The sequence below is a fragment of the Streptopelia decaocto genome (genome assembly GCF_964273445.1).
Source record: "Streptopelia decaocto genome assembly, chromosome: 3".
In the NCBI taxonomy this organism is placed as follows: Eukaryota; Metazoa; Chordata; class Aves; order Columbiformes; family Columbidae; genus Streptopelia; species Streptopelia decaocto.
The window spans coordinates 60,772,226-60,799,224 of NC_138656.1; the positions used below are offsets into that span (position 1 = coordinate 60,772,226).

The 26,999-nt window shown below is 38.3% G+C and overlaps 1 protein-coding gene across 3 annotated transcripts in view; it reads left to right on the plus strand.

The window, feature by feature from the left end:
* The window catches only part of MAP3K5 (mitogen-activated protein kinase kinase kinase 5), a 106,853-nt gene that overhangs the window by 44,649 nt on the left and 35,205 nt on the right, over window positions 1-26,999 (plus strand). For all 3 annotated transcript variants that reach the window (XM_082049936.1, XM_082049938.1, XM_082049937.1), the window contains exons 4-11: window positions 3,160-3,353; window positions 3,622-3,790; window positions 4,767-4,873; window positions 8,399-8,569; window positions 13,212-13,324; window positions 18,939-19,098; window positions 21,587-21,737; window positions 24,730-24,837. In XM_082049936.1, coding sequence (XP_081906062.1) covers window positions 3,160-3,353; window positions 3,622-3,790; window positions 4,767-4,873; window positions 8,399-8,569; window positions 13,212-13,324; window positions 18,939-19,098; window positions 21,587-21,737; window positions 24,730-24,837 — 1,173 coding nt within the window. The remainder of the gene's footprint in view (window positions 1-3,159; window positions 3,354-3,621; window positions 3,791-4,766; window positions 4,874-8,398; window positions 8,570-13,211; window positions 13,325-18,938; window positions 19,099-21,586; window positions 21,738-24,729; window positions 24,838-26,999) is intronic.

The window sequence follows — 26,999 nt, forward strand, 5'->3', positions numbered from 1 at the left end:
CCGTCACTGTTCTCTATCTTCAACCACCGCCTTCAGTAAATAATATATAACTTTTGAGTCCTTTTTTCCTTTTGTCAATAGAGCTCTTGCTTGACTGCCTTTGTCTGGTTCAGCTGTAAAATATCTAATGTACTCTTTAGCTAGGAAAGAGAAACTGAGGTCAGTGTTTCTTATATTTCTTAACTGTGTGTGGGATATTTTTTTTTTTTAAGCCTATTTCCTAAGGAAATGAAACTTAAGAGCTTGTACTGCTTTTTCATCCTCCACCCTCTTTCTGTATCTGCCTGTTTTGTCTGTCTCATGAATTTCAGCCAAACTTGAGAGGTCTGGAGATACAGAGCTCCCTATAAAACATAACTGTCTAGGTTAAGCTAACAACCAAACTAATGACCTGGCTGAGTGAAAGGCCACTGTGTTCCCACACTGTTTGCTGCTGAGGATCTAGGTGAGATGGTACCTTGAGACAACTCTCTGAGAATCCTGGGGGCCTTCTGAACAACAATAAATTGATTTTCTTTTCTTCTGTTTTCTTCCCACGGGCCTCTTCCAGAGCACTGGAACAGGTTGCCCAGAAACATTGTTGAGTCTCCTTTGGAGACATTCAAAACCCACCTGGACACATTCCTGTGTGATCTTCTCTGGTGAACCTGCTTTAGCAGGTGGGTTGGACTAGCTGATCTCCAGAGGTCCCTTCCAACCCCAACCATTCTGTGATTCTGTAGTGATTCCTCCTGTCTTTTACTGTCAACTTCTTCCTTTCCCACTGCTTCCAAAGGCTACTGGGTCTCTGTGTCTTCTATAGCAGGCTATAGCTATAATATAACCAGCTTTTTTCTCTCCTCAAGTAGCAGGAAGAATGAAGGCAAACTAATTTTTGTTGGCTCTGTTGTTCCACTGAAATAGATAGTGCACCTTTTGTAGGAAGCAGCTGGGAATTAGTTTAAAGGAGCTCTTGCTCAGCAATGGAGTCAGGCACTTCGCCTCTGCAGGAAGAGTAGTTTTCCTGCTAGTAGGATTATTTCTGAAGACTCCAGTACTGCCTCTGTAGGTGGCCTGACTATTATGCCAGGATAAACTTTGGGTTCTGTGGATTTCAAAAGCTGGAAACATCCTTTTTTAGAGTTGATTTTTAATTGAGACCTGAGCTTTGGAAACAGTGTGCCAGAAGTCTGAGAAGGCCTTCCTGCAAGCAGTCTTCAATTCTATTTTTAAGGCACTGAATAAACACTGGGAAGTAAAATGCCTGCCCCAGGATATCTGTAGCTACTTCACCCTTTCTCTTGGCTCTGACTTCCCAAACTTTTCTTTTATTTAAAAAAAGGAAAATCAGGGAATAGTCTGCCTATGCTTAATAGTGGCTCCTGTGCCAGTCACTGCCCACCCTGTGGGCTGAAACCAGTTCCTGCAAATTAATAATTTCCTTTCTGCTTTGGACTATGGGGCTTATTAGGTTTTAGCAGGGTCAAAGTTTCATCCATTCACACTTGAATGTGTGATCACCCTACATGTTAGCATATTCTTGATCAGAAGTGTTCACTCAGTTCTCCATTGTAAAGGTGAGCAGTTTGGGATCTAGCATCACGCTTCTTAACTTGTTGTTAAAAATACTGTCATACGCTTCCCAGTTCTCAAGTTTCCTTTGTAACTGCTACACTGATGCACAGAAAAATTTTGTCCTAGCTATTCAGCTAATGCACAGTTGTTGAGGAAGAAAAACTAAATTCATCCTCATTCAAGTCTGTGTATGTAATAATCTCCAACCAGGTTCTGGGTTAGCTGAGCTCAGTGGACCTCATGTAAATGCTGGCATCAATTACTTTTAAATTTTGTAGAGTTTGTCTATAACCCTCAGAACTGGGGGTGGGATTGCCTTTATAGCATGGTTGTGTAGTTTCATAAAACAAGAGGTGTAATAAAAAAATGTATTTCCTGTACTCTTTGTAGTCAACCTCTGATCTGTACACAAATGTGTTTACTGATACATCTGTACACATAGATTTATACAGACTAGAGTACCTCAATGCTTCCATGTTTTTAAAATCTAATAATGCATGTTAAAATGCATGTTTTAAGCACACGGCTGGTATTATGTATTTGAAAACTATTTGGTCACTGCTCTCTCAGTGCATGGAGCTCAGCTCAACAGAGGACTCTGTAGTGATGTCCTCATTGCTCTCCAGAAGTCAGTACAGCAGAAGCAGCTGACCAGAGAGTGATTAACCTTGGAAGTAATTTAGGGGTACCAAAATGATGGGTCTCAATAATTGCTTCCTTAAGACTTTTCTTGCCAGGCTGCTGACCACTTTGTAGTGCAATCTGAGAGCCAAATGGCAGAACAACTCCTGATTCTGATGGTATGCTGTCTCATAGTTAAGACACTTGAGAACCACAAACATTCTGTAAGCTTTCTGTGTATGTAAATCTGTACTAGCAGGCACTGGATATCTTGCCTCACTCTTTCCTGGAAGATAAAATGATTATTTTTGCAAAGTATCGGTGATACATTGATATACGGAAATCAATACAGTTTGGTAATGTTGAATATATATACACACATAAATGAGTATTCTGAAATACTCATCTAGCTTTAAGTCTGGCTGGCCAGGAGGGTTTGCTACATACCAGGGAATTTGTCTTTGTTATGTTGAACTATTTGAGTCATTTTGCAGTTCATATCAGGATTAGTTTTCTCTACAGTTTTGCTGTTGTGAGGCAACTAGCTTGTGTTATTGTGCTCAACATCTGTGAGCCTAACTATACTAAATTGCAGAGTGCTTGGTCTTTTCTGAATATCAGTCACCTTGAAAACAGTGTACAACAGCTTCACTTGAGTCTACCTGCAGTGTCAGGGTGACAAGGGTGTGCCCTCAGAATTGTTTTGCTGTTGAGCCGATGACTATTTTAAGGTCAATGTGGTGCTTCTAAAAAGACTCCTCTTACAGGAAGCAGTTCAGAATACATTTCAGGTGTATATCACACTTGAGATGAAAACTGAATTTATGTAATCCTAGGCTTCATAGGTAAAATGGTGGTCTTGCTGAAGTAAGCAGCAGATTTCCCTTTAACAAGTGAAATTCTGCAAGCAGTATGTGAAGTTGTTTCATGCTTAGGCTTGTCAAACCATAGCTGCCCTACATATTGCACCTTGTTTCTCTACAGATGTGCACTGGTAACTACACGTTCGTTCCTTACATGATAACTCCACATAACAAGGTGTACTGTTGTGACAGCAGTTTTATGAAGGGACTAACAGAGCTGATGCAGCCCAGTTTTGAGTCACTGCTTGGACCTATATGCTTACCTCTGGTGGATCGATTTATTCAGCTCTTGAAGGTGGCACAGGCCAGTTCAAGGTGAGTTGTCTTTTTGTATCTCTGTGTAAAATTCATATATTCCTGCTGGTGATATAAGTATCAGATTGTTGTGTCAGGGTGATGTGATATTTTGCCTTCTGCTGAGACAAATGGATAATGAATAATTTAGCTTGACCAAGTCTTCTCTCCATTGACACTGCTCTATCAATAAATGTTCCACTTATACATTGTGGGAGAGCTGCAGGGCCAGAAAAACAAATGCAAGGGAGCTGTCCCCAGTTGCTGATGTGAAGTTGTTGCTCTCCAGCCAGTATTTCCGGGAATCCATTCTGAACGACATCAGGAAAGCCCGAACCCTCTACACAGGCAAAGAGCTTGCAGCCGAGCTGGCGAGGATCCGACAGCGAGTGGATAATGTTGAAGTCTTGTCTGCTGACATTGTAATAAACTTGCTGCTGTCCTACAGAGACATCCAGGTATGAATCCTCTGCTCAAATATCATCTAAAATGTAGAAAATTAAACCTCATTCTTGGTGAAATTCTTAGTGCATCTTGCACAGATTTACTAACAGACTATATGGATAATACACGCTAGTAAAATTTTTTTATGGTAGTTTCACTGATGCTTTTTACTTTATTTTGCAGTTATACTGTTTATAGTTTGCCTTTATGTAGCAGAAAAGTGTTGTGTACTTTTCAGCTGCTGTTATAAAATAACATATAACTCTTCTCCATCTCAGCATTACTTTGTGATGAACAGCCTGTAGTATGTCCTGCTTAAAGGCTATGGTAGCATTCTGTTATTGATATGTATACACATTCTTATTATGAGTGAGCCTTGTCACCATCCTTGTGATATTTCTCATGGCAGCAAAACATGTTTGTATGCATTTTGGCTTCTCTGAGTGGTGCTAGTGCTTGCTTACTTTGTTATATGTAGTTTCAGCTGTTGCTCCTTAAACCTTTTGAAAATATTTTCTGTGTGTTTTTGTTTGTGTTTGTGTTGTTTGTTTGTTTTTAATATGTCAGCAACTAAGACACTTTAAAAACTGTGGCATTGAAAGATTCTTTCACTTTGAAGTAGGCATGAGCTACAAAAACAAAGTTTTGGGAGACCTTAATACAGATGTAACTAACATTTTAATGTCTGTCCAGTATGAACTCTGATATGTGCTTAGCTCCTGAAGCTAACTTTAGTCATTAAATATATGTACTGAAATTTCCACAGGTTCACACTGAAGCAGTACAGGAGACCAAACTGTATTTCCAGGTTAAATACCATGCATGTTCATGTTTCTGATGAGTGCCAGGCCATTTACAGTTGGAACTGAAATCTGTTAAACTTAAAATACTTCTTGGTGTGAAATACTAGGTGCTTAGTTCAAATATAAGTTTATATAGGCATACCTCAGTACAGTCATCTAAAACTTCATTATTCCCTTCTTTTGGAAGGATTATGATTCCATTGTGAAACTGGTGAAAACTTTAGAAAAACTACCTACTTTTGACTTGGCTTCCCACCACCACGTGAGGTTTCATTATGCATTTGCGCTGAACAGGTAAGAATCCACCCTTCCTTGTGCTGTAAATCAGAACTGAAAACTTCATGCAGAGTTGGTGGTCATGGATGAAGTTCCCTACTGGAGTCTTCATACACAGGTCTTTTAGTGATGCAATTTAGGGCTTTTAGTGATGCAATGTTGGGGACTCTGAGCTTCATGATCAATTTAAGCTTTCTTAACTTCCACACTGTCAAATTCCATTCATCTTCCTTTAAGCAAGAGTGTTTGGTTTGTCTTTTCATAGGTCTGCATCATTTTTTCATTTCAGTACTTCATTTGGAGGTACTATTTTACCTTTGTAAATTACAGTTTTAATATTGCTGTTTGGGTGGCAGTTCTGCACCATTTGTGCTAACTGAAGACATCCTCATTCAAGCCTGAGTTCTGACACTGTAAGGAGACAAGAGGGGAATGTTCATCAAATGTCAGTCGATAGACTTCATTATATTAATAAACATATTTTCATGTTCTTTGATAACATGCACAAAATGTGCCACATGCAGCAACATGCACTAATTTATTGGATTAAATGAGATCCAAGCCCAGATTTTTTTTTCCCTGGGATACTGGCAGTTGGGCAAGGCATTAAAAGGTGAGTTTTCTCAGAGGAAATGGCAGAGGTTTTTCTGCTCCCTTGCTGTTATCACAATGACTGTTTTTCTATTGACGTTAGAGGAGTAGACCATGTCTCAGCTGGTATTAAAACTCTTAAATATAGAAAACGTCTGCAGAACTTTCTGTTTCTCTCACGGATTTGGATATTGTAATTCGGGTTCACAGAGGAGGAAGAAACTGCATCTCATGTCAAAGTGATGTCAAAACTATGTCACAAGTAATTAATTGAAAAATAACTACCTGTTTTCTAAAACAAATAAACCAAACAAAAAATCAAAATGAGCTATCTGCCATTGTTTTGTCTGAATAATGTCCAGGTCCTTTCTTGCTCTTTTGTACCACATAGATGAAGGTATAAATACACTGCTCTTTTTGTTCCTGTTTTGCATATGTGGACCTTTGCAAATGAAATAATCCAGCATGTATCTGCCACTTCTACACAGCCTTCACTAAAGTCACTAGGTGTATCTTGGAGTTTTAACAAGTTTAGACCCCAAGGTCAAAATTTTCTAAAACAAAGTTGCCTTTGAAAACAGGACTTGCCTAGTTCACTGGGGCACTAGAAAAAACCTGCAAAACCACAGTATAAACTTTTCAGGCAGATTCTTACACTATGTTGGTTCTGTTGGGACTTCCTGTAGACTGAAAGACCTGTTTTTTATAGATATGACTGTAAGATGTAGCCTTTGATGGTACGGGCATATGAAAGGTCTGTGCAGTACCGCCAAAGGAGTTCAGATCAGATTTTCCTCTCCCTTCCTTCTCAAGAGTGTGAATTTAACTGGAATCCGTGACAGCCGTGTTCATGCTTTGGCATATGCCAAGAAGGCATTACTTGGGCTAACTGTAGCTTTCACCTTTTGAGGAATATAGAGGATGTTTCCTGAGTTGAGATAGGTCTGGAGAACTCTGTGCAGCTGAATGTTTGCTGTGGAAGAAGCTGTCCTGCTGCTTCTAATCCATGTCGCTAGTACGGAAGGATAGAGCAGCTCAATTAGTCAAGATTAGTCTGACCTAGATTGAGTGTGTGAGGACATTGCTGATGGAAGGAAGGAAAAGTAGGGACCTCTGCCTCTGGAGATCAAAGTGTAAAAGGCTCATATCACAAAACACTGCTGTGTCTTACTGGTTCTGTTGTCATTAAGTTCAGCTAGCTGTTGGTTTGATCTGGATTAGTGACAGTCAATACAAGATGTGGAAGAGTTATCCACCTGAAACTCCATTCTGAAAATCACCCTTCTGTAATGAAAGTCCACTCTAAAAAGCAAAGATGATGCAGACTTCCCATTGTTGCTTTACTTGAGTGGTCAATATGAGAAGAGAAAACAAAAGGCAGCAAACCTTCAACAACTGGGATCAGTTGGCAGGGGAGCCAGAATAGCACAGATCTGAAGGACTCTGTTAACTGATCTACCAGGAGCACTTGTTTTCTCTCCCTGGGACTGGGAGCACTTGTCCATCTTAAATAAGTACCCCAGCCTTGCTGTGCTACTGTAGAAGTTCTGGGGGAGCCTACTGCAGCTCTGTAGGCTAAGTTGATTTTTCCTAATTTGTTAGTATTTGATTAGTCTGAAGGTTGGCAAGAGAGGGCACTTGGTTTCGTTTATCTTTCTCATTAGGCTGAGACATCAATAGAGGTTGGCCCAGACTTGCAGAGCCTTTTTTTTTTTTTTTTTTTTTTCCTCAGGAAAGCAGTTTATACTGTTTGCTCAAACAAATACCTTTGCTCTGTTTTCTTAATTATTTTTTGGTTTGATGCAAGTGCTCGTTCTTCCTCTGTTACTCATTCTGCTTGATGTAAAACTTTTCTTCCACATCACTTCCTTCTGGAGCTGCATACATGATCTCAGAGTTCACAAGCTCAGGTATCTCTTAGAGTACACAGGCTCTGATCTCAAAGGTTTGACATTGATACTGCCTGTGCAGATGCATCAAAACTTTGATATGTTCTTGTAGAGGGAAGAAAAAAAGTCCACTACTAAACCTCTGATCAAGTAGTATCTGTTTTAAGGTGGCTGTGGCTTTTGATGTGTTGTTTTTCTTTCTGAGGTAGCTTTCTCTTGCAAGCTTCTTCAATGCAAAGCTTGCAAGACAGATAAAACCTCCACTTTTATGCATTCCCCCCCAGCTCAAGTTGTAGCCACTCAAATATTACAAGCAATTTCTCCAAAAGGATATATTACTTTCCCCAAACCACTGAAGAGTAGATTTTTTTCTGAAAAAGGAGTCATTTGCTTGTTCAGTACACAAATAAGTAAAAAATCCTAATCTCTTGATACTGAATGATGTATGTATCCAAAGTGTGAGTCACCAGGAAGTGTCTAATGGTTGCAGTTATGTGGTTTATTTGTCTGAAGTACTTTTGTTAATACTACCTTATTGGCTTCACATCTTAATCTTCCCTATCATGGGAATTCAGTCTGGTTTGTGCTTTTGGTTTCCTTTTGCTTCACATTCAAAATGTGTGTATATATTAAAAAAAACCCCACAAACACAAAATGGAGTCTTTATTTCCTTTAACAAATGAATTACTATGAAAGAAATATTACATATGAAACCTGGGTTCCTATCTTTTCATTGTGTCAGAAAGTAATACATGATCTTTCTAAAAATTATTCTTGAGGCTTCTGTTGCTGTTGTCAGTGCTTTGCTCTGGCTGAGGCTTCATGAGAGAGAGAGAGAAAAAAAACAAGTTTGGGGGCTTTCATAAAGGTGTCCCATGATATTAAGAAAAGAAAAGAGGGGGGGGGGGAAAAAAAAAAGAAAGTTGGGGGAAAGTCTATGTATAATGTGGTCCGTTGTATACATTTTACATGGATGAAGTCAATCATGTATATCCAAACATGGTAATGAAAAAAGTATTTCTTGTTAACTTTTTTTTAACCAGAATTTTTATTTTTTTAATAGGCGAAATCTGCCTGGAGACAGACAGAAAGCTCTAGAAATTATGATTCCTCTGGTAGAACAGGAAGACCAAGTAGCTTCAGATATGTACTGCCTGGTTGGTCGAATTTACAAGGACATGTTTTTGGAATCTGGGTTCATAGATACAGAAAGCAGGGACAAAGGGACATTCTGGTGAGTACTGTTTTCCTGACCTCTGTCCTTTTGTTAGCTTTGGGAAAATACTCCTTAAAGAAGATATTTCAACTGGTTTTTGTTCCAAATATTTGGCTTTCCTAAGGGATCCACTGAATCTTCTAATTTTCACGTATTTGTTAAGAATGAGAGATTTATGTTGTTCACAAATCTGGATCTGGAAAGTTCTTGAAGTGCCTCAGATTTGGAAGTTTAGGTAGCTCTCAGCAGTGTATTTTCCTCCTCTATATTATTCTTAGTATACCTTACAATATGATTCTTAAGAATCTAGGCCAGACAATAATCAGTGTGAATCAACTGGTATATCTCTAATCTGGTAGATATTAGCTAGCTGGACTTAAAGGTGCTGAGATTTAACTCTGCACTGATGTTTAGGATGTACCATTCTATCTTTTTTTTGGCTTCCATGCTCACAAGCAATGTAAGTGTTCCAAACTTACGATGGCAAAAGTTTTATCACGCCATCACCATAAAATATGTGCGTATTACAGTGGACTAGAATACTGTTGATAGCTGAAGAAGCACACAATAGTCTAGGCAAATTCTTATCTTAAAACATGATACTTGCCTCTATAATTCTATTTCTTTTGAAATGCACTAAAACGCTCTTATGTGGAATAGGTTAAAAAAAATAGTTTTTGTCTCTTATCCTTCTGGCTTTTAATTTCCAAAAGCAATGTACTTGAAATGGAGGCACTGGACACCATCCTAGACTTCTGTCAGGATGAGCTGCTTTGCTCCATTATGATTCAGATGAGGGTACAGACAATCTCTGTTTATGTATCCTGCACATCAGATCCTAGTTCTGGTCTTGTGCTCATCAGCTGCCTGTTGAAGTAATTGCTTAGAATAGAAAGCTTTCTTCTCTCTTCTTCATTTATCACTTGTTTTCAGTAAACTTAGGATTAGAACTCTTTCATAAAAGATATGGTCACTTACCATTTATGGCCTCAGAATTTAAGTGCAGTTTATAATTGCTGGTCATGCTTTACAGTTTTGCAATGCTTAGTGGATTTTTTTAAAATATGTTGAAATAAGAGGAATGTAGCATATTATCATGGTTCTGCCTTCATAATTTTGGATTAAAGAAAAACTTTGTTTCCTCTGAGGCAAGACCCATAACAAACTTTCCAGAGGCTGTTTTAAAAAAACTCATGAACTTATAGAAAAAGAAAACTGTTAAACTGTTATCTTGTGTACAAATACTAGGCATTATCACAGGTTAAATAGAATAAATAGAAATTACTTTTGCTGTTGCTTTTTACTTATTCATAGTGCCTTATGAACAGATAAACTTTGAGATTTTCAAAGTGAGTTGAACTAAGAATGATATGTGTAATAGTGGTGGTTACTTCTAGGACATGTTTAACACACGAGATTCATTGTAGCAATCTGGATATTCATACCTTTGAATGATGGGAAGTGATTGCAGTCAGACAGACCAGCTTGGGAGGGGACAGCAGCTGACAGCTCATGCAGCGGGGTGGGATGCTGACCAGCCACCAGCCACCCCAAAATCATCCCTGGCATGCGAGACTCTGTACAGACTGCTTCATGCTCCTGCTGCTGTAGAACAGGGTCGTCTCTCTCAACTCAAGCTGGAGTTCAGCTGGATGCTGTACCGCATGGGACGGTTGCTTTTCTTTTGTGCTTGATGCTGGATATTGATTTGAATTCTAGTGTTAGTCATACAGTAGGGTTGACGTGGCTGAAGAGTTGACTCATAACTCAGGGAGAGGCTCTTGGGAAGGAGCAGGCCACCATGGGCGAAGGTGTGTGCAGGTACTTCGATCTATTCCCTCTACTTCTCCCGCAAAAAGGGGGTGGGGGGAAGGAAATGGGCAGTCAGTATGCTTTCCTGACAATTGAAAAGCAGAATAAAAGGCATTAACTGTCACTTTCTTGTTGCATACTGGCAGTGTAAATCAGACTTACTCAAGCCATCAAGCCTTTATTCAAATATTTTCACTGCTACCTCCCTAATTCAGTGTCTGCACTGCAACATTTTCTCAAATGTCAGCTTTCGATTTCTTGATGGCATTTATAATTGCGTCAGCTAAGCCAGCCTCTACTTTATAGTCAGACTTTTAAACTTTCGTGCCTTTCCGTAGTATTGTGTGGGTTCCTCCAGTGCTATTTGAGGCATGACAATGTACAGCAATTGTACCAGTTGAATTCAAATCGGTTCAGTCAATAGAAGTGACTTGTGAGTTGCTTGGGAAGCCAAGCAATTTAATTTATTCAGAATTAATTATTACAGGGGATTTTTTGCCTGTAAATCTTTGCTATATGAATTATGGAGATATAAGGTTTAAGAATGTCAGTGCAGGATCACACCAGAAATAAAATTACACTTTTAATTGTAATTATTCAGGAGCGGTAAATAGGACCACGGAGGTCCAAGATGCTGGTATTTCTTGGTGTGAGTGGCACATAAAGATCAGCAGAAAGATGAGTTTTGCTGTGGGGTGGGGGATTTGGAAGCAAGTTGGAATGAAAAGGCAGAAGCCAGCAACAGGAATTCCCAGGATGTGCCTTCTGGTCTGCTAGGAGTAAGTGGCGAGGTCTTGGTGGCAAGGGACTGGAGGGGTGGCATCTGTGGAGAGAGACCAGGAGCTGCCCTATGTTGGATACAGCTGGTTCCAGCCAGCTCAAATGGGCTCATTGCTGGCCAAAACTGGCCACATCAGCAGTGCCGGTGGTGCCTCTGTGATAACGTAGTTAAGAAAGGCTTTTTGGAGGCTGTTTCCCCAATTACTTCTGCAAGCAGTAACTGTTTTGCAAACTTATGCCCATCTCCACCTCCTTTGCCTGTATGATTAACATTGTTTACAGCACAAATGTGCCTGCCTGTTGATTCGCATGAGAGACACTTATTTTAGTCTTTAAATTTTGAAGTTTTCTATGTATCTGTCCAAGGACTAGAGAAATTTTGATAGTCATGCCAGAAACTAGGCATTTTTGGACAAAATAAAAGAAGTGAAAATACAGAGTCTCTTGTATTGGAACAAACATGCTTATCTTCATGGTTTTTTTCTTCCTCTGTCAATCTTTTCTCTCTCCTTTTCCTGATACTGCATGAGGGTTACACCATGAATTTTTCTAGGGGAAAAAATAAAAGAGAATACAGCTCCCAGCATCACGATGTCTCCAAACAGATTACACCAGCTAAGAGGTCTCTTCTAGCTATATATGCTTAGAATCAATGAGGGTGTTGTCCTGTTTGATTGGTAGGATTTTATGGGGTTTTGATTTATTTTATCGTGAGTAGTTTGTTTTCTTTTAAATGAGAAAATGAGACTACTTTGTTCATCATGTTTTTTGTTTGGTTGGTTTTTTGTTTGTTTTTTGTTTGTTTGTTTTAGAGAACTAGACTCTAGTCTAATGAGGCAGGCAACTGGACTATAGAAAAAGCATGTATGTAGCAGACTGAAGAGGAGCCTGTCTTGCAGATTTAGAAAGTAGAGCTTATGTTAAAGGATACAAAGTCCTGAATAATTAGAGCAGGGAAAACAATGAAGAAAATTAAAAAATTTTTTAAAACAGCCATATTTTTGGCCTGCTAGGACTAAAAGGCCTTAGCTTTACTTACACATCAAAGCGTGGTCTGGAATCCAAATTCTTAGTTTTTGCATAGATGATTTTTCTTTCCCTCCTTATGTATTAATCTCACAACCTGCTGAACTTATATTTTTCCCATTCTTTTGAAAGTACTTTAAAACTCGGTTGCTTTTACTGTACCTGAGTTGTGTTGACTGAATCTCTTGTGCTCCTTAACTCATACAGTCTTGTTTGTGTCTTCCAGAGACGTGTGTGTATGTGTGTATACATGTGTGCAAACAAACATGTTCTTATTCTGTAGAATAAGTTTAAAATGCTGTAGATCTGCTGTTGCTGTTGTCACCACAACTCGCATTGCAAGCATCAGGATAGTGTGTGCTCTGTTTGTGTGAAGCTCCTCATCTTCTTCTAAGATAAGATTTAGGCTAGGTGAATACCATGGCTATTCCTCTTGCTTGCTTAGTTCATCTTGAGGAGAATAAAATCTTGTATAGTCCTTTTTTGTGTGTATAGACTTATAAGACAATGTCAATGAGACAGCCAGTAGGGAATAAAATGTTAAGTAACTGAAATTGTAGTATGTTCTTGTATGACTTGCTTTTCTGCTTATGCATTTTGAAATGCCTGTATGTCACTGTAGCAGATCCACAAGTGAATCTAAGGTTTCAAGTCAGTGAAAATTAATGTATTTAAGAGTACATTAGTGAGCTTATTAATAGCTATAACTGTAAAACAGGTCTCTTACAAGCTTTGTGGTGGTGGTGTTTTTGTTTTTTTTTTTTTTTTTTTTTTATCTAGTAAGATACTATAACTTTGCTGGAATGGATAAGTAGGGTCTGTGCTTGTTGTGTGGGGGGAAAGGAAGTAGGAGGAGGATGTATAAACAACGGACCTCTAAAAATAACCACAAAGCATGTGTGGAAAACAGTAAAATATTTTTACTTCCATGGATTCTTGCTGTGTAAACAGAAGATAAGCACTTGAAGTACCTAAAAGTTTAATTATGTTCCTATTAGATCGCATTATTTAGAAAGTAAACTCATACACTTGTTTCTTCTAGGTTCAAGAAGGCGTTTGAGTCGGAGCCAACTTTACAGTCAGGAATTAATTATGCGGTACTCCTCCTGGCAGCTGGACATTGCTTCGATACGTCTTTTGAGCTGCGGAAAGTTGGTAATTATAGCTTGCAAATTCACAGGGAAATCACATTCTAGTGAAAGTGTGACACCACCCACTATCACAGTAAAATCTGATGGTTGCATATGAGTGCTTTGATAGCAAGCATGTGAATATTTAAGATGATCTCCCCTCCCACCACTGATCCCACCTGATTGCAGGTGAGTGCTGTCATGAAGACCTGGTTCCAGTTTCAATGTCTTAACTGGTTACCAGAGCTTAGTGGAAGCCAACAGCCCTTCTTCTCAATGGCGTCATTTGTATGAAACAGGAACACCTGAAGGTGGAATCCAGTTCCAGCTAGCATTCCTTAAAACAAATAAACCAACCCTCTTGTAGAACTGTAGGAAATAGGGACAGAAAGTCCATCCTAACAGTGGGGAAAATGCGCTTGACTTGAGCTTGGGATGGGCTGAGAGAAGAGTGTTTCAGCTGTCTTTGACATTTTTTGAATGTTGTATTCATAGAATCATTGAATCACAGAATGGTTTGGGTTGGAAGGGACCTTTGAAGATTGTCTAGGCCAACCCCACTGCTGTGAGCAGGGACATCTTCAGCTATATCAGGTTGCTCAGCCTGGACTTGAACACTTCCAATTATGAGGCATTCACAACTTCTCTGGGCAACCTGGTCCAATATCTCACCACCCTCCCTGTAAAAACTGTCTTTTTAAGAAGGAAGAACTAAGGGGGTCCATTTTGTTTGTGATTTTGCTGGATTTGAGGACAGTGTTAAGTCAAAATTAGTCACTAATACTTTCAGGGAATGTATGGGAGAAAGGACTGAATTTTGTAATATGTACTAACATACCCTTTGTAGTTGGCATTCTTCTCCATTAATTCATATATTTCTTGACTCATTGTACAGTGTTATTATCCTTCTGTCTCCTGAGGAGGTTGTCAAATGAGAAAGAAACCATGTTCTTTACTCCACAGCATGTATCTGTAACCAGCCACTGCTCTAGTTTAGAAGTCAGGTGTGCGCTGTATGTCTGCAAGTAATTTTCTAGATAGAGAAGTTTTTTGAGTGTGAAGCTCAGAGTGAGATGGTTACTTTCACATGGATAAAGGAAATGGGATTGAAATTGTCTGTGAATGAAGGTGTTCATTTGGATGCGATAGGCTGCTTAGAGTTGTCCCAACTACTGTATATGCCCTTCTGTGAGTGGGTGAGATTTTGCTTTTTGGGTGGTATAGAAGACCTTCCTCTCCTACATTGAAATTGAAATTCTTGTGCCGTTGTAGGAGGTAAAAACGTCTTGCTTTCTACTTAGCTGGCCTAATTTTAAATTTAAGTTTAGCAAACCTGGGCTATGTTTATTGTGTGGCTTAATTTGAATCCTTGTGCTTTAAAGAAGCTCCTAAATTGCACACCAGCTACAGACAACTAGATTTGGACAAATCAATTGTACTGCTGAAATCTGGGTGTTATTTGTAGGGATCAGGTGTCTGGTATCATCTTCTCTTGAGTCAGTCTAGTGTTGGTTTTCCCTATTGTTGGTATGGAGAAGGTTGAAGAAATTAAGGTGCCTTATTATTTAAGGTTCCATCCATGGCTGATGCATGATTTAGTGGAGAAATATCCAGCAGCTATTTGGTGGAAAGTTTCTTTTGTGAGCTGTTGGTGTGCCTCCCTCTTATGTAAACGTTTACCTGGTGTCTGCTGAAAACCTTTGATATAGCAGCCCCTCCTGTTATATGTTAGTGTTTATCTTCCTTATTTTGTTATCAAAATATTGTCAAAATATTGCCTCAGACTGACTTAGGTGCTTTGAAACAAGTTTTCAAATAGATAAATAATATGGACTCTGTGTGTCATTGGTCCTTGGTTTCTTGTTGACAATACTGTGGTCACTGCAGATATGATGAGGTTTCTTAGCTGGCTTGGGTTGTGCTAGATTCTGAGGATAGCTTAACATTTTATTTGTCTTGTGCTAATGTTAATGTTTTAAACGAAACTAAGTAAAACCGCAGAAATTGTGTGGGAAAATGTTTTGATTTTTCTTCTGTCCCAAGAGTCTCTTACATGTGTGTCATTCTTTTGATGTCACCTCTTGTTTAGATCTGTGTATATGAGACCATTTGTTAGCAGTAGTTAGATTTGCCTGGCAGTGCTTTCAGCATTATCTGTAGCACATAGAAATTAGAGGAAGTCTGGCTTCTGGTGGGAGATGAAGAGAGAGACCAGAGCCAGCGGTCAAGTTCAGTCCAGGTTATATGGAAATAATATTGGTAGGTTGGGAAAGGCTAAGGAAGGATATGGTCCGTAACAGCACTTCAGAGGGTCAATGAGGCTGGAATTAAAAGATGCATATCTGATTACATTGGCAAAAATGTAATAACTCAAGTAAAACTAATAATAAGTTCAGTATCCAAGAGAATTTTCACCAACCTGCATCAGATCAGAAAATTTGCCTTGCAAAATTTGCTACCTCTACTTGTCAGACAATAGTTCACAACGAAATGCTCATAGGAAGCATTGATGAAAATCCTTCTATTTTTCTGAATAGTATTGCTTTCTTAACTTTATAAAAATTGGAGAACTTTGAGACCAAAACAAAATTCAGTGCTTTGCATTGACGGTAGTGATCTCTGCAGGCTGTGCAACTTTGACACACAAACCATCCTATAACATGAATTGTTCTATCAATATTTGAGCAAGGAAAACAGTTCATTTATGAAGCCTTCATGGCAATATTTAACTGGTAATATCTACTTGCTGTATTTTAACTTATTTTTGTCACAAGCTGTGGGTATATTCTTTGCATTATAAAAACAGTGGCTTTTCTGGCATTAATGGTTCCTCTATTTTGGCTTATTTATTTTTAAGGCAAAATATTTTTGATAAAATATACTGGAATTCACCTGCTCCTTTCTTTTTCTCCCCGTGAATGCCAAATTTATCATGGAAGGAGAGAATGTCTTGTGTTTACCTGGATTTCTTATACTCAAACTTTTAAAGATGGTGAAATTAAAATAAACTAGAGAAGAGAAATTGTTTGAGGACACCACATACTCAGAGTGAAATTCATGAAGGTATTCACTTTGCATGTTTGCACAGAAAGGTTTTTTTTCTTCCCTCACCCCCTGAAAAAGACCAAAACCCACTGGAAAACAAAATAAAACAATAATATCCACCTCTCTAAATTAGAGTTACAGTCTTTAGAACCTGTGGCTAATGTCTCCACACTACAAGTGCATTTTTCCAACTTGCCTTTCAGGGATAAGTAAGTTGTAGATGAGCTTTGTAGAGGAAGGTCAGCAAACTAGGATGAGTTTTAGCACTGAGTACCTCAACTTTCTGAGAAAAAAAAATTGGTGAGAGGCTGTTATTGTTACTGTAGGGTCCCATGGGAGATTAATTTTTTTGTTTATTTTGTTACATGGATAGTGTGTAGGTTTTGGTTTCTAGAACCCAACTGAAGTTGAACACATTTAACATAAATTTCCTCTTCCTATCCTACATGGACAAGTGTAGGTGTATATCCTCAAGTGGTCTCTTGGCAATGTACTTGTATCTAGCACCCTGGCTTAAAGCACTGCAGAGCTGAAATTTTAGGTTGGTGCAAAAGTAATTGCAGTTTCCTACTGTGAATTTTGAATCATTATAACTAGACTGAAACACATCTTTATTAATCAAAATAGGAACCATTACAATCAACACAGTTTTGCCGATGAGAGATAAGTTTGGTTATTCTTGTAGCGTAAAAATCCCTGCTTTGGGATTGTTGTTGCATAGAAGAAAAGACGGCACTTCAAAAAGCCAATTGTTTTGGTTTCCGGTCAGCTCATGAGGCCCCCATCTATTGAGCTTTTTCACCTTTCCAGTTTGCTTCAAATGCCAAATGACCATAGAATGGTCAACATGGAGTTCTTTGGCAACTTCTGATGTAGTTTTAAGAGGATCGGCTTTGCTGATTGCTCTCCATTGGTCATTGTCAACTTTGGGTGGCTGGCCACTATGTTACTGACCTTCAAGGCTCTTGTCTCCTTTGCAAAACTTCTGGAACCACCACTGCACTTTACGTTCATTAGCAGTTCCTGGGCCAAATGTGTGGTTGATGTTGCGAGTTGTCTCTGCTGCTTTACGACCCATTTTGAACTTGAATAAGAAAATTGCTCATATTGGCTTTTTGTCTGACATAATTTCCATAGTCTAAAATAAATATAAACAGCAAGTAACAAGTCAGTAGCAAAAAAAAAATGCATTAAAATGATGTATCAAACAGCAAATTTCAAAAATGCAAAACCTGCTATTACTTTTGCACCAACCTAATACATAGAGATCGTCGCTACACTATGTTGTGGAATTATGGAGGTGATGTACATTACATCATGTCTCAGGTAGATCTGAGATATTTTGTAAAATCTATTGCATTTTTTTTATCTTCAGGAATAACTGAACAAACTTCTTCCACAAGAACTGAACAAATAATGTTTTTATATGATTTAAGTGCTATTTTGTTCTGTATGTTACTCAAGCCTGACAATTTCTTGTTAGCAAGAGAACACAAAGTGTGCAATATAGATGTGGCTATAGACCACTTGAATACAATTTATCATTTTAAAAACAATTGCCTGTTGATAACATAATGTGAACAACATGAGAAAACAAGATGAATTCTATAGACTGAAATGTAGCTAATGTAAAGATATCCATTTTAATGAGACTTATTGCTGCTTTCAGCATGATGTTTAGTCTGCTAGATGCATAAGGAAAGTTAAGGAAAAAATGAAGATCAACAGTTGCATTGAAATTCTTGTGAATACTCAGTCCTAGCATCAAGGACAAAAGATGATGATGTGGGAGGGGAACTGTCATAGTGGAGTAGTGCAGGGAAAAGTGAATAAAAGGCTCTGGTGGTGAAGAGACTTGTCTTGTAAGCTGCAGATAGGCTACACTATCCCCCTCAAATAAGACAATCTCATGTTAGTTCATATTAGCTGCTACATATTCATAGCTAAAAATCATCATGAAGGCCACAGGGAAACTTGTAGTTCTCGGAAAACTTAGCAAGTCAAAATAAAGCCTGAGGCTCTCCATAATCTTGAGTTGCTGAGGGACTTATGAATATTAATAGATGTCTTTCATTGGGGTAGGACTTGCGGCAATTAAAAGAACATCACTGCTGGAAGAAGCCCAGTGGATCATCTGTTCCTTCTGCATGGGACCTTGTCTATAAAGGTAAGTTTGGGGCTTGGGGCTTGTAAGTCAAAAAAACAAAGCAGAAAAAAACATAATAGGTGCCTCATTCAGCATCTGTTAAGTTTTTACAGCTATTTTGTGTAGCCTAAGGCCCCAATTTACCTTTACAGATGAGGTCCATGCAAGAACATAGGTAATATGACTGTGGCCTTGTCCTGACAGTGATGTCTGAAAGTTCCTTTCTTGAGAAAGCCTTTAGGAAGAGGGGGAGGGGAAAATAAATCTGCTACTGCTTAGGGTGTTTGGAAGGCATATCACATTAACTGGTAAGTATGATTTCGGTCTTACTTCATTGAAATGGAGAGGCTATGGTAGTTTAAGCAATAAATAGATTTCAAGTCAGGGAAATTGTTATTTTAAAACTGCTTTGATACATTCCTGTGACCTGTTATTCTTTTTACTACAGGAGTAAAGATCAGCAGCCTGCTTGGTAAAAAGGGGAGCTTGGAGAAACTGCAGAGCTATTGGGAAGTGGGATCTTTCTTGGGGGCCAGTATGTTGGCTAATGACCACATAAGAGTGATCCAGGCTTCAGAAAAGCTGTTTAAACTAAAGGCACCGGCATGGTAAGGTGATAAATGAGATCACATACATTACTATGTATTAAAACATTGGACCCCTCCAGCTTTCACTTTCGGCATTGTATTTAGCTGAAGGGGATTGGTTTTGTGGGTTGGTTTGTTTGTTGTTTAGTTGTTTGTGTGTTTTTTTAACAGATTTTGCTGTCTGTATTGTTTCACTGAACTTTTACCCAGATAAGGAATTCTTTTCCCCTTTTGCCCTTATTTGGGAAGTCATTTGATGTGGGTCTTTAATTTGATATCTGAGCAGGGCAGATTCACCATTAGCTCCAGGCTCTTCTGAGGGCAAGGTGGAAAGGAGGGGTTGTTTGTGGGCACTGTGCTTCAGTGGTTACATTGCTGAAGAGAAGTGGTAGTGGCATTAGCCTGGAGAAAAGGAGGCTGAGGGGAGACCTTATCGCTCTGAAAGGAGGTTGTAGCATGGAGGGTGTTAGTCTCTTCTCCCAAGTAGCAAGTGATAGGACAAGAGGAAATGGCCTCAACTGCACCAGGGGAGGTTTAGATTGGCTATTTTAATAGGAAAAAAATATTCACGAAAAGGGTTGTAAGGCATTGGAACAGGCTGCCCAGGGAAGTGATGGAGTCACTATCCCTGGTGGTGCTTAAAAGATGCATAGATGAAGTTCTTAGGGACATGGTTTAAAGGTGGTCTTGGCAGTGTTAGGTTAATGATTGGACTCTATGATCTTAAAGGTCTTTACCAACCAAGGTGATTCTATGTGGATCTGAAAGTTTTTTGGGAATGCACACAGCTTGGCTAGAGAGGCGTGGATGTAATTTGGAATGCTATGGTAGTTAATGCACATACCAGCTGTTTTAGGAACTTGAACATGAATGGGCTGAGTAGTGCAAGTTGAATTTCATTATGATTGAGAAGAACGTACATTAAAGTCCAGTTACCAGAAAGGTTGTAAGTATAGGGTTAAAGGCAGCCCTGTAGGCTCAACACCTGTTATGCAAAGGCCAGGAGACTGACAGTGGCCTCCCAGCACCTGTTCTGCTTTGGATATAGCCAGCAAGTAACCTACTTGTCAAGGGCTGGGATTCTGTTAGCTGGGGAGAACCAAGATTTCTTTCTGACTGAAAAAGTTCTCACTCTGCCAACTGAAAGAGTGCGTATGTCACAGTCTATGTATTTTTGTCCTTTTATAAAGGCTAGAAAGCATCTCAAAAAGCTGATCAGAGGAGAACGTATGTATATGTGCTAATATATGGAAATGCTCAATTTCTATATTGACATAAGATAGGAAACTGTCTAAATTAAGAACTTCAGTTTTCTTACCAAATACTTTATAAATGCTGTTTACAGGGTATTTATCTACAAGGTTTTCCATTTTTACTATGTGCATGTTTTACTGAGAAGCTGGATAACACTCTCTGGAAGTCTGCTTATACAGTTTTCAGGAGTTTATGAATGCCTTGTTCTCAGGATTTTATGTACTGGTGCATTTGGGGTTTAAGTCTGTGGACTTTGAAAATAGAGCACACTCATTGGTGCTTCAGGAAAGATTTCTCCAGTGAGCAAGTTCTTCCTAGTCTGTTACCTGCTGTTCAGCAGAGCCCACTTGATGCCAAAGGGGGTAGATACAGTACCTTAAGCCAGATATCCCCATGGCCTAAGAAGGATGTTTGGAAAATGCACAGCTATGGAACTGTTCCCAAATGGCTCTGAGTTTACATTATACCTTCTTGTCATAAGCCTGGAAACAAAGTTACCATGAATAGCCTAGTAGCACAATAAAGTGATAGCTGTAGTAAGTCCTCTTTAAGAATGTGTTATAGATCTCATTGCTGTGGTTTTCATGAAATTTGTGTAAGATTATCTTTACGACTTTTTTTTTTTAAATGCCAACAGAAAACACAGTTATGAGGAGCTCCATAAATCAGCACCAGAAAGAACAGCAGAGAGAGAGATGAGCTGCATTTAGGGGAGACATTCAGCATCACTCTTGTCCTTTCCCTGGCAATGCCAACAGACTGCTTAGCGTAGCTGTTATCGTATCTGTAGGGTAATCAATTGCAAAACTGTCATGTTTTAGAAATCTCTGTTAAACAATTGCCAATGCAGATACAATGCAGAAGGCAGAACAGTGTAGAAAGTTAAACTAGTGGACTTTTCACCGAGGTTTTTGAGGTTGGTCACTACTGACACAAGGTTGACGTAGGCTCAGTTTGGTCCAGAGGTAGAAGATTCAGCTATTTCATGAAGCTTTCATGATTTAGGATAGGAGACAGTAAATGGAAGCAGGAATATATGCAGGAAGGTGTGTCCCAGAACTCATTTGTATTTCCGATTACTAATATAGCAGTTCTAAATGGGGAATTGCTATTATTAAAAGCAATCCTAGTGAACCAAAATTTTACCTGCTGCCGTGGTGTTGCAATGGTGAATGCTTCCATGGTGATTAAAGATAGAGACATTATTTACAAAGTGTATTAAATTTACTGTCTTTGTGTGCTTGGATGATCACAGGTACCTGAAGTCTATTGTAGAGACTATTTTGATATATCAGCATTTTAAGAAGCTGACTCCAGAACACACGGCCAAACAGGAACTTGTGGACTTCTGGATGGACTTCCTTGTTGAAGCCACAAAGACAGATGTGTCTGTAGTTCGATTCCCAGTAAGTGATTGGTTTTTTTTGGTGGTGTTGTGTTTTGTTTAATAAATGGTGGCATCAAGGAAACAAACATGAAACGTTGTTTTTAGGTTGCCAGACAATAAACTGCTTGTCCAGAGAGGAGTTTATTGGGCCTGCATATTAGATTGGTTTTAAATGATTGCATGTGGCTACAATGGGATTGCACAGTGTGTTCCATATGAAAGTAATGATGAAAAAAGTCAAGATGGAACTTTGCTATTTAGTGTTTGCTGCTGATAGGTATCCTTGTAAAGCAAACATTTGCAGTGTATTCCAGGTGGCACTGTATTAACTACATTGTGTTTTGAAGAAAAGATATTGAATTTAGTCTCTTGCTAGCTCAGCAGGCTTTGCATATTCTACTGCCAATCAAGCCTGCACTCTGTTGGAGGTCAAAAATCAGCCTAAGCAGTCAGAAATCTGTTGTTCCAGCTACTAGACAATGTATTTCAACAACATTGCACTATAAGTATGTACATACTTTTCTGATTTCTTCCACAAATACTGTGCTGATTTTTTCATGAGATATTCTGGTGTTGTACAATGTCCTAAAAGTATACTGTAAAATGACCTTTGTTCCCTGTACATATTAGCTATATACATATATATATATATGTGTGTGTGTATATGCACACATGTACAGGAAATAATGTCTGGGGTATTCCTTTTAGCTGGCCACTAGCAAATACAGCTGCTGTTTTGTTTTGGGTTTTTTTTGACTTAAATAGAAGTTGTCATTGCCTCCCAGATCCATGAAGTGCATACTGGTTCTTTGGTACAGTTCTTTTGGTTTCCATGTGTAGATGGGTTAATAATCCATAAGGAAGATTCTAGTGTTGAACAGCAACAGCTTGAGGCAGTAAAGTAAAAGCAACATGAGCCTCTCTAGGGTGTCTGGTTCCCCTTTTCCAAGGAGAATAGGTGTAAAGTTTTGCAGGGAAGCAAAAAATCTTTTGAATGCTCTGTTTTTTTTTTTATAAAAGACAATGCCATATTCTTTTTAGTGGGTTGGTTTTGTTGTTTTGGGTTTCTTTTTGTTTGTTTGTTTTGTTTTGTTTTTGTTTTTCTTGATGAAATGGTGCAACAAGATACTTTAAATGGGCTCTAAGTTATAAAATTGTCCAAGTCAAATGGTTTGGATTTTTATTAATGAGACTAATTGAAACTGATCATTGTGATAACATGAGCCGAAAGTTTGACTGTGTTGTATAGGAAACTACTATGTTGTTGCATAGAGACATACATGATCTCTCATACTACAAAAATTCTATTTGTGCATATTCAGAAGGAAAATCACACCCTGGAACAAGTCCACAAAATGAAACACAGTAACTTTGTTTATCCTCCCTTCTTTCAGATTCTTGCAAATAATTTATCCTAAAAGAAGTTTCTTGCAGATTTCCTGGTTTTGAATTGTTCTTGGAGCTTGAACTTAAGGACTTCACTGTCCATCAGCACTTGCTTGGCTGTCAGTTGCTCTCGTGTGTGGTAGCATCAGAATAATCATCCTCTTTTTGGCTTTAGAGGAAGAAATGACACAATGTGTGAGTAACTTGCCATAGGCTGAAGACCCCAATTTGTAAAGTGGTCTGAACCAGATTTTAGACATTTTAAGTGTCTGGAGATGCCAAGTGACACATTTGAAATCCCACTGGTCATAATCTACAGGGTTAAACAGCTAGCTACTTTTCAGAACTTGGCTTTGCACTTTTTCCAGAGTATCTGTGTGTTCATTGGCTCTGTAGGAGGTGACGTGGCTTAGATTTGACTCTACGCCTATGACTCTTTCCAAGACTGTCTGCTTAGATTTTTATGTAATATTTTTTAAAATACATATACACCAAGTTGCCCCAGTCAGTCATCATTTCCTACAGCAATTCTTTGAACTCCAAAAATTTTCAAATGTGAAATTCTGTATCATGGATATTTTGGAGATGGTGTATGATCGGAATTTTTATTAGGACAAAGAAGTACAGAAAAAAAGAAGATTATCAGCTTGTTTACCATCTATAACTTAGTCCCATTTTATAAACATCAGCTAATCTCTGAGGGTCAGAAATCTTCCTATCCATTCTGCAGTGGAAGAGAGTAGCTTTTTCTTGAATTAATAACAATACTTGACATTCTGAAGAATGAGAATATCTTCAACACAGACAATATGGATTGGGTGTTTTAGATATCAGATCTTAACCACTGAAAATGTAAAATTAATAAGTATGATTACAAACAACACTTTTTCAAATAGCCAAACTTTGACTTTTTTCTTTAGAACATTTCTCCTTTAAAGCATTTCTGGAAGCTTTAAAATCTGGAAGTTGTTCTGGCAGAACATTTTTAAAGTGTCTGGGTGGCTGGCTTCATTTGCTAAGTGCTTATGTTAGACTAAATCTTGCTGCATTGCATCTTATCCCTTTTACATGGTGTTGCTTTGTTTTGTTTCACTTATTCCAGGAAATTTTCAAGAATCTTCAGCTGTCAGCCTCTTGCAGTGGTGTGCTTGTTCCTTTTGAGCAAATAATTTGATCTGGTGGCTACAGTTCACAGCGGTCTAAATCAAAAGCAGTTCAGTCTAGCTCTAGGTTGATGTGTTTTTCTGATATACCCAAATGCGCTTCTACCAAAAGATGATAAAGTTATACCATGAATCGTGTCCACATGGGAGATGGATGTTCTTGATTGGCATTGCAAGAGAATGAATTGTGACAGAAATGTTTCAAAATCTGATAGTTGTCAGAGAAATAATTTGGAAAATTGAGTGACATAATAGCCTTACATAAAAAGCTAAATGAAAATTTGCTTTCCTTTTTTTAATCTTAAGTTTCTGTGAGCTATGCTAAACTAGCCCAGTACCTACAATTTTACCTTGCATTCTGTTTACACTTTTTTTTTCTGCTATAGTATAACTACAGAAATACATTTAATACTTTTTAAAGTTCTACATATTTTGTGCTAACTCTTGTTTTTTCTCTACAAGGTTTTAATATTAGAACCAACAAAAATCTATCAACCCTCGTATCTCTCCATCAATAGTGAAGCTGAGGAGAAGACTGTATCTATCTGGCATGTGCTGCCTGATGACAAGGTATGCCATGATGTTGTCTGTAGTAACTTTTTTCACAATTTAAAAGTATGCATGGTACAGAAGGCATATAACATGTAGACACTTGCATCTAATGATAGATTCTGCAAAGGAGAAGTGTTTTCGTAATGCACAGGAAGATGCTGTGGACATATGTTGCCATGCTTTCTTTTTTTTTTATAGAAAAAATTAAGAATGCCATGTTAAGTTTGTACTGTTGTTCAATGGATCTTTTGTCTCCATTTTTTTAAAGTAACTTGCATCTTCTTTCAGGTTGTTTTAAAACAGTGTAGAACATACAAGAAGTCTGCTTAAGACTTCTAAAGTAATTTACCACATACTGTCATCATACAAATAATGTGGCATGAAGTTACTTATACAAACAGAATTATCTTCTTCCTGTACTTGCAGTATTGCTTGTCAGCTGTGGTAAATACTCCTTTAATATTAAGTAGAGGTTGGTGTCTTAAAATAAGAGCAGAATCAATGAAAAGTCAAAGCAGCATTTGGGAGAAGAATAGGTAGATGCCCAGGAGGTCTAGAGACTGGAAAAGCTGGGAGGTCTGTATGTCAAGGTGTGAGATAGCCATACCTCTTTGGAAAGGAGCTTAGAAAATCTGGAGATGCAAGGGGAGTGGAAGACCTGGAATGTCTATTGCATTCTGGGATGTTTGGGAAGCAAATTGTTAGTAAGAGGACAGGGAGGACATCGCAGAACCTCAGAGAAGGATGGGAGCACAGAAACGTGGGGGAAGTATATGAAGAGTTAATGGAGGCTGAGTCAGCTGGAGGCACAATGCTGGACATGGTGTGATTTGTAAGAACTAGCACTGTTCGTTCCTCCCTGACAGTATTTTGTTTGCCTGCAATATAGGACAATGAAGACCCTAATTTTCAGGTAATCCACCCCTCAACCTTCATACTTGTAGTCTGTTAAAGGAGTAACATGATTGCATGCAGAATAAGTGTGGCCATACTGGTTAGGATTTTTCTTGTGCGTTCATGAGAAAATGTAAATGGGCAGTGGCTGAAATAGCATATTTAAAGCACAAGCTGAAATGTTTGCCTAGATAAATGAATTTCTGTTTATTTGTGGTTTATTCTGACTGATGTTTTTCCAAGTAGGCTCAGCATCAGAAAAGAATATAAAAAATAAATTTATGCAATTCTTGAACAAAACCAAAATTTGTCACAGAGTAAATAATGATTTGTCAGTACTACAAAGTAAAGCTTGTTATTGTAAAATATCTGTTCTGAAAGTATTTCTATATGAAGAACTTATTCTGTTTAGAAACTACTTATTCGTGCTTTTTTTTTTTTTGGTAGGCATTTTTGTGTGTGTATGTAGTTCACCCCCTGAATGATACTTTCCAGTCTGTTAAGTGGCTTATGTATAATATAAGAAGGAACATAGGACTAGAAGGAATTTTCTGGACTGTTGAGTCCTGTTCACCTCTGTCACAGACATTCTTGCAATATAATCATTCACATAAAGTGATCAGGCTCTGTCTGAATACTAGTCAGTATTAAATACTGACTATATTTGCCTTTGGTAAGAGATTTTATGAGGGAAATTGATATATTATTTATCAGTGCACAGCAAAGAGGAAGAGTCTTGGTTTGATCCTTACTAGTCTAAAAACAGGCATTTTAGGCACTGATTAACAAGCAAAGATCATGTATCCTGACTACAAGGACAGGTTAAACAGCTGGGTTTGGAAACTGCTTCAACTATCTAGTTTCGGTCTACCAACCGTAGGTCTGTCGGAGGTTTACCAGCTCGCACTTCAGATTTCAGTTCATTTTGGCTCATAAATTAATGATTCTACTTGTTTTCCAAAATTCAATCAGTGCTCTAAGAATAAGAATTGTGAGTTATGAAGTGTATGAACTTTGTTTCATGCACAAATAATATGAATTTCCATTTGAAGTCCTAAGTGGAACTCAGTTGGAACCTGCAGCAAGCGGATTTGTAATAAATAGGCAAATGGCAGTCAATACCAGGATAAAAAAATTGGCCTCTTCCTTTTCTGTGGCTTTTTTAGCAGTACACCTTAATATTTATGCCTTCAATAATACCAAGTTTAACATAAACAAATGCCTGTAAAAATCAGATGGCATTATATTTTGTAGAATGCATGTTGATTTTGCCTTGCAGTTCCCTA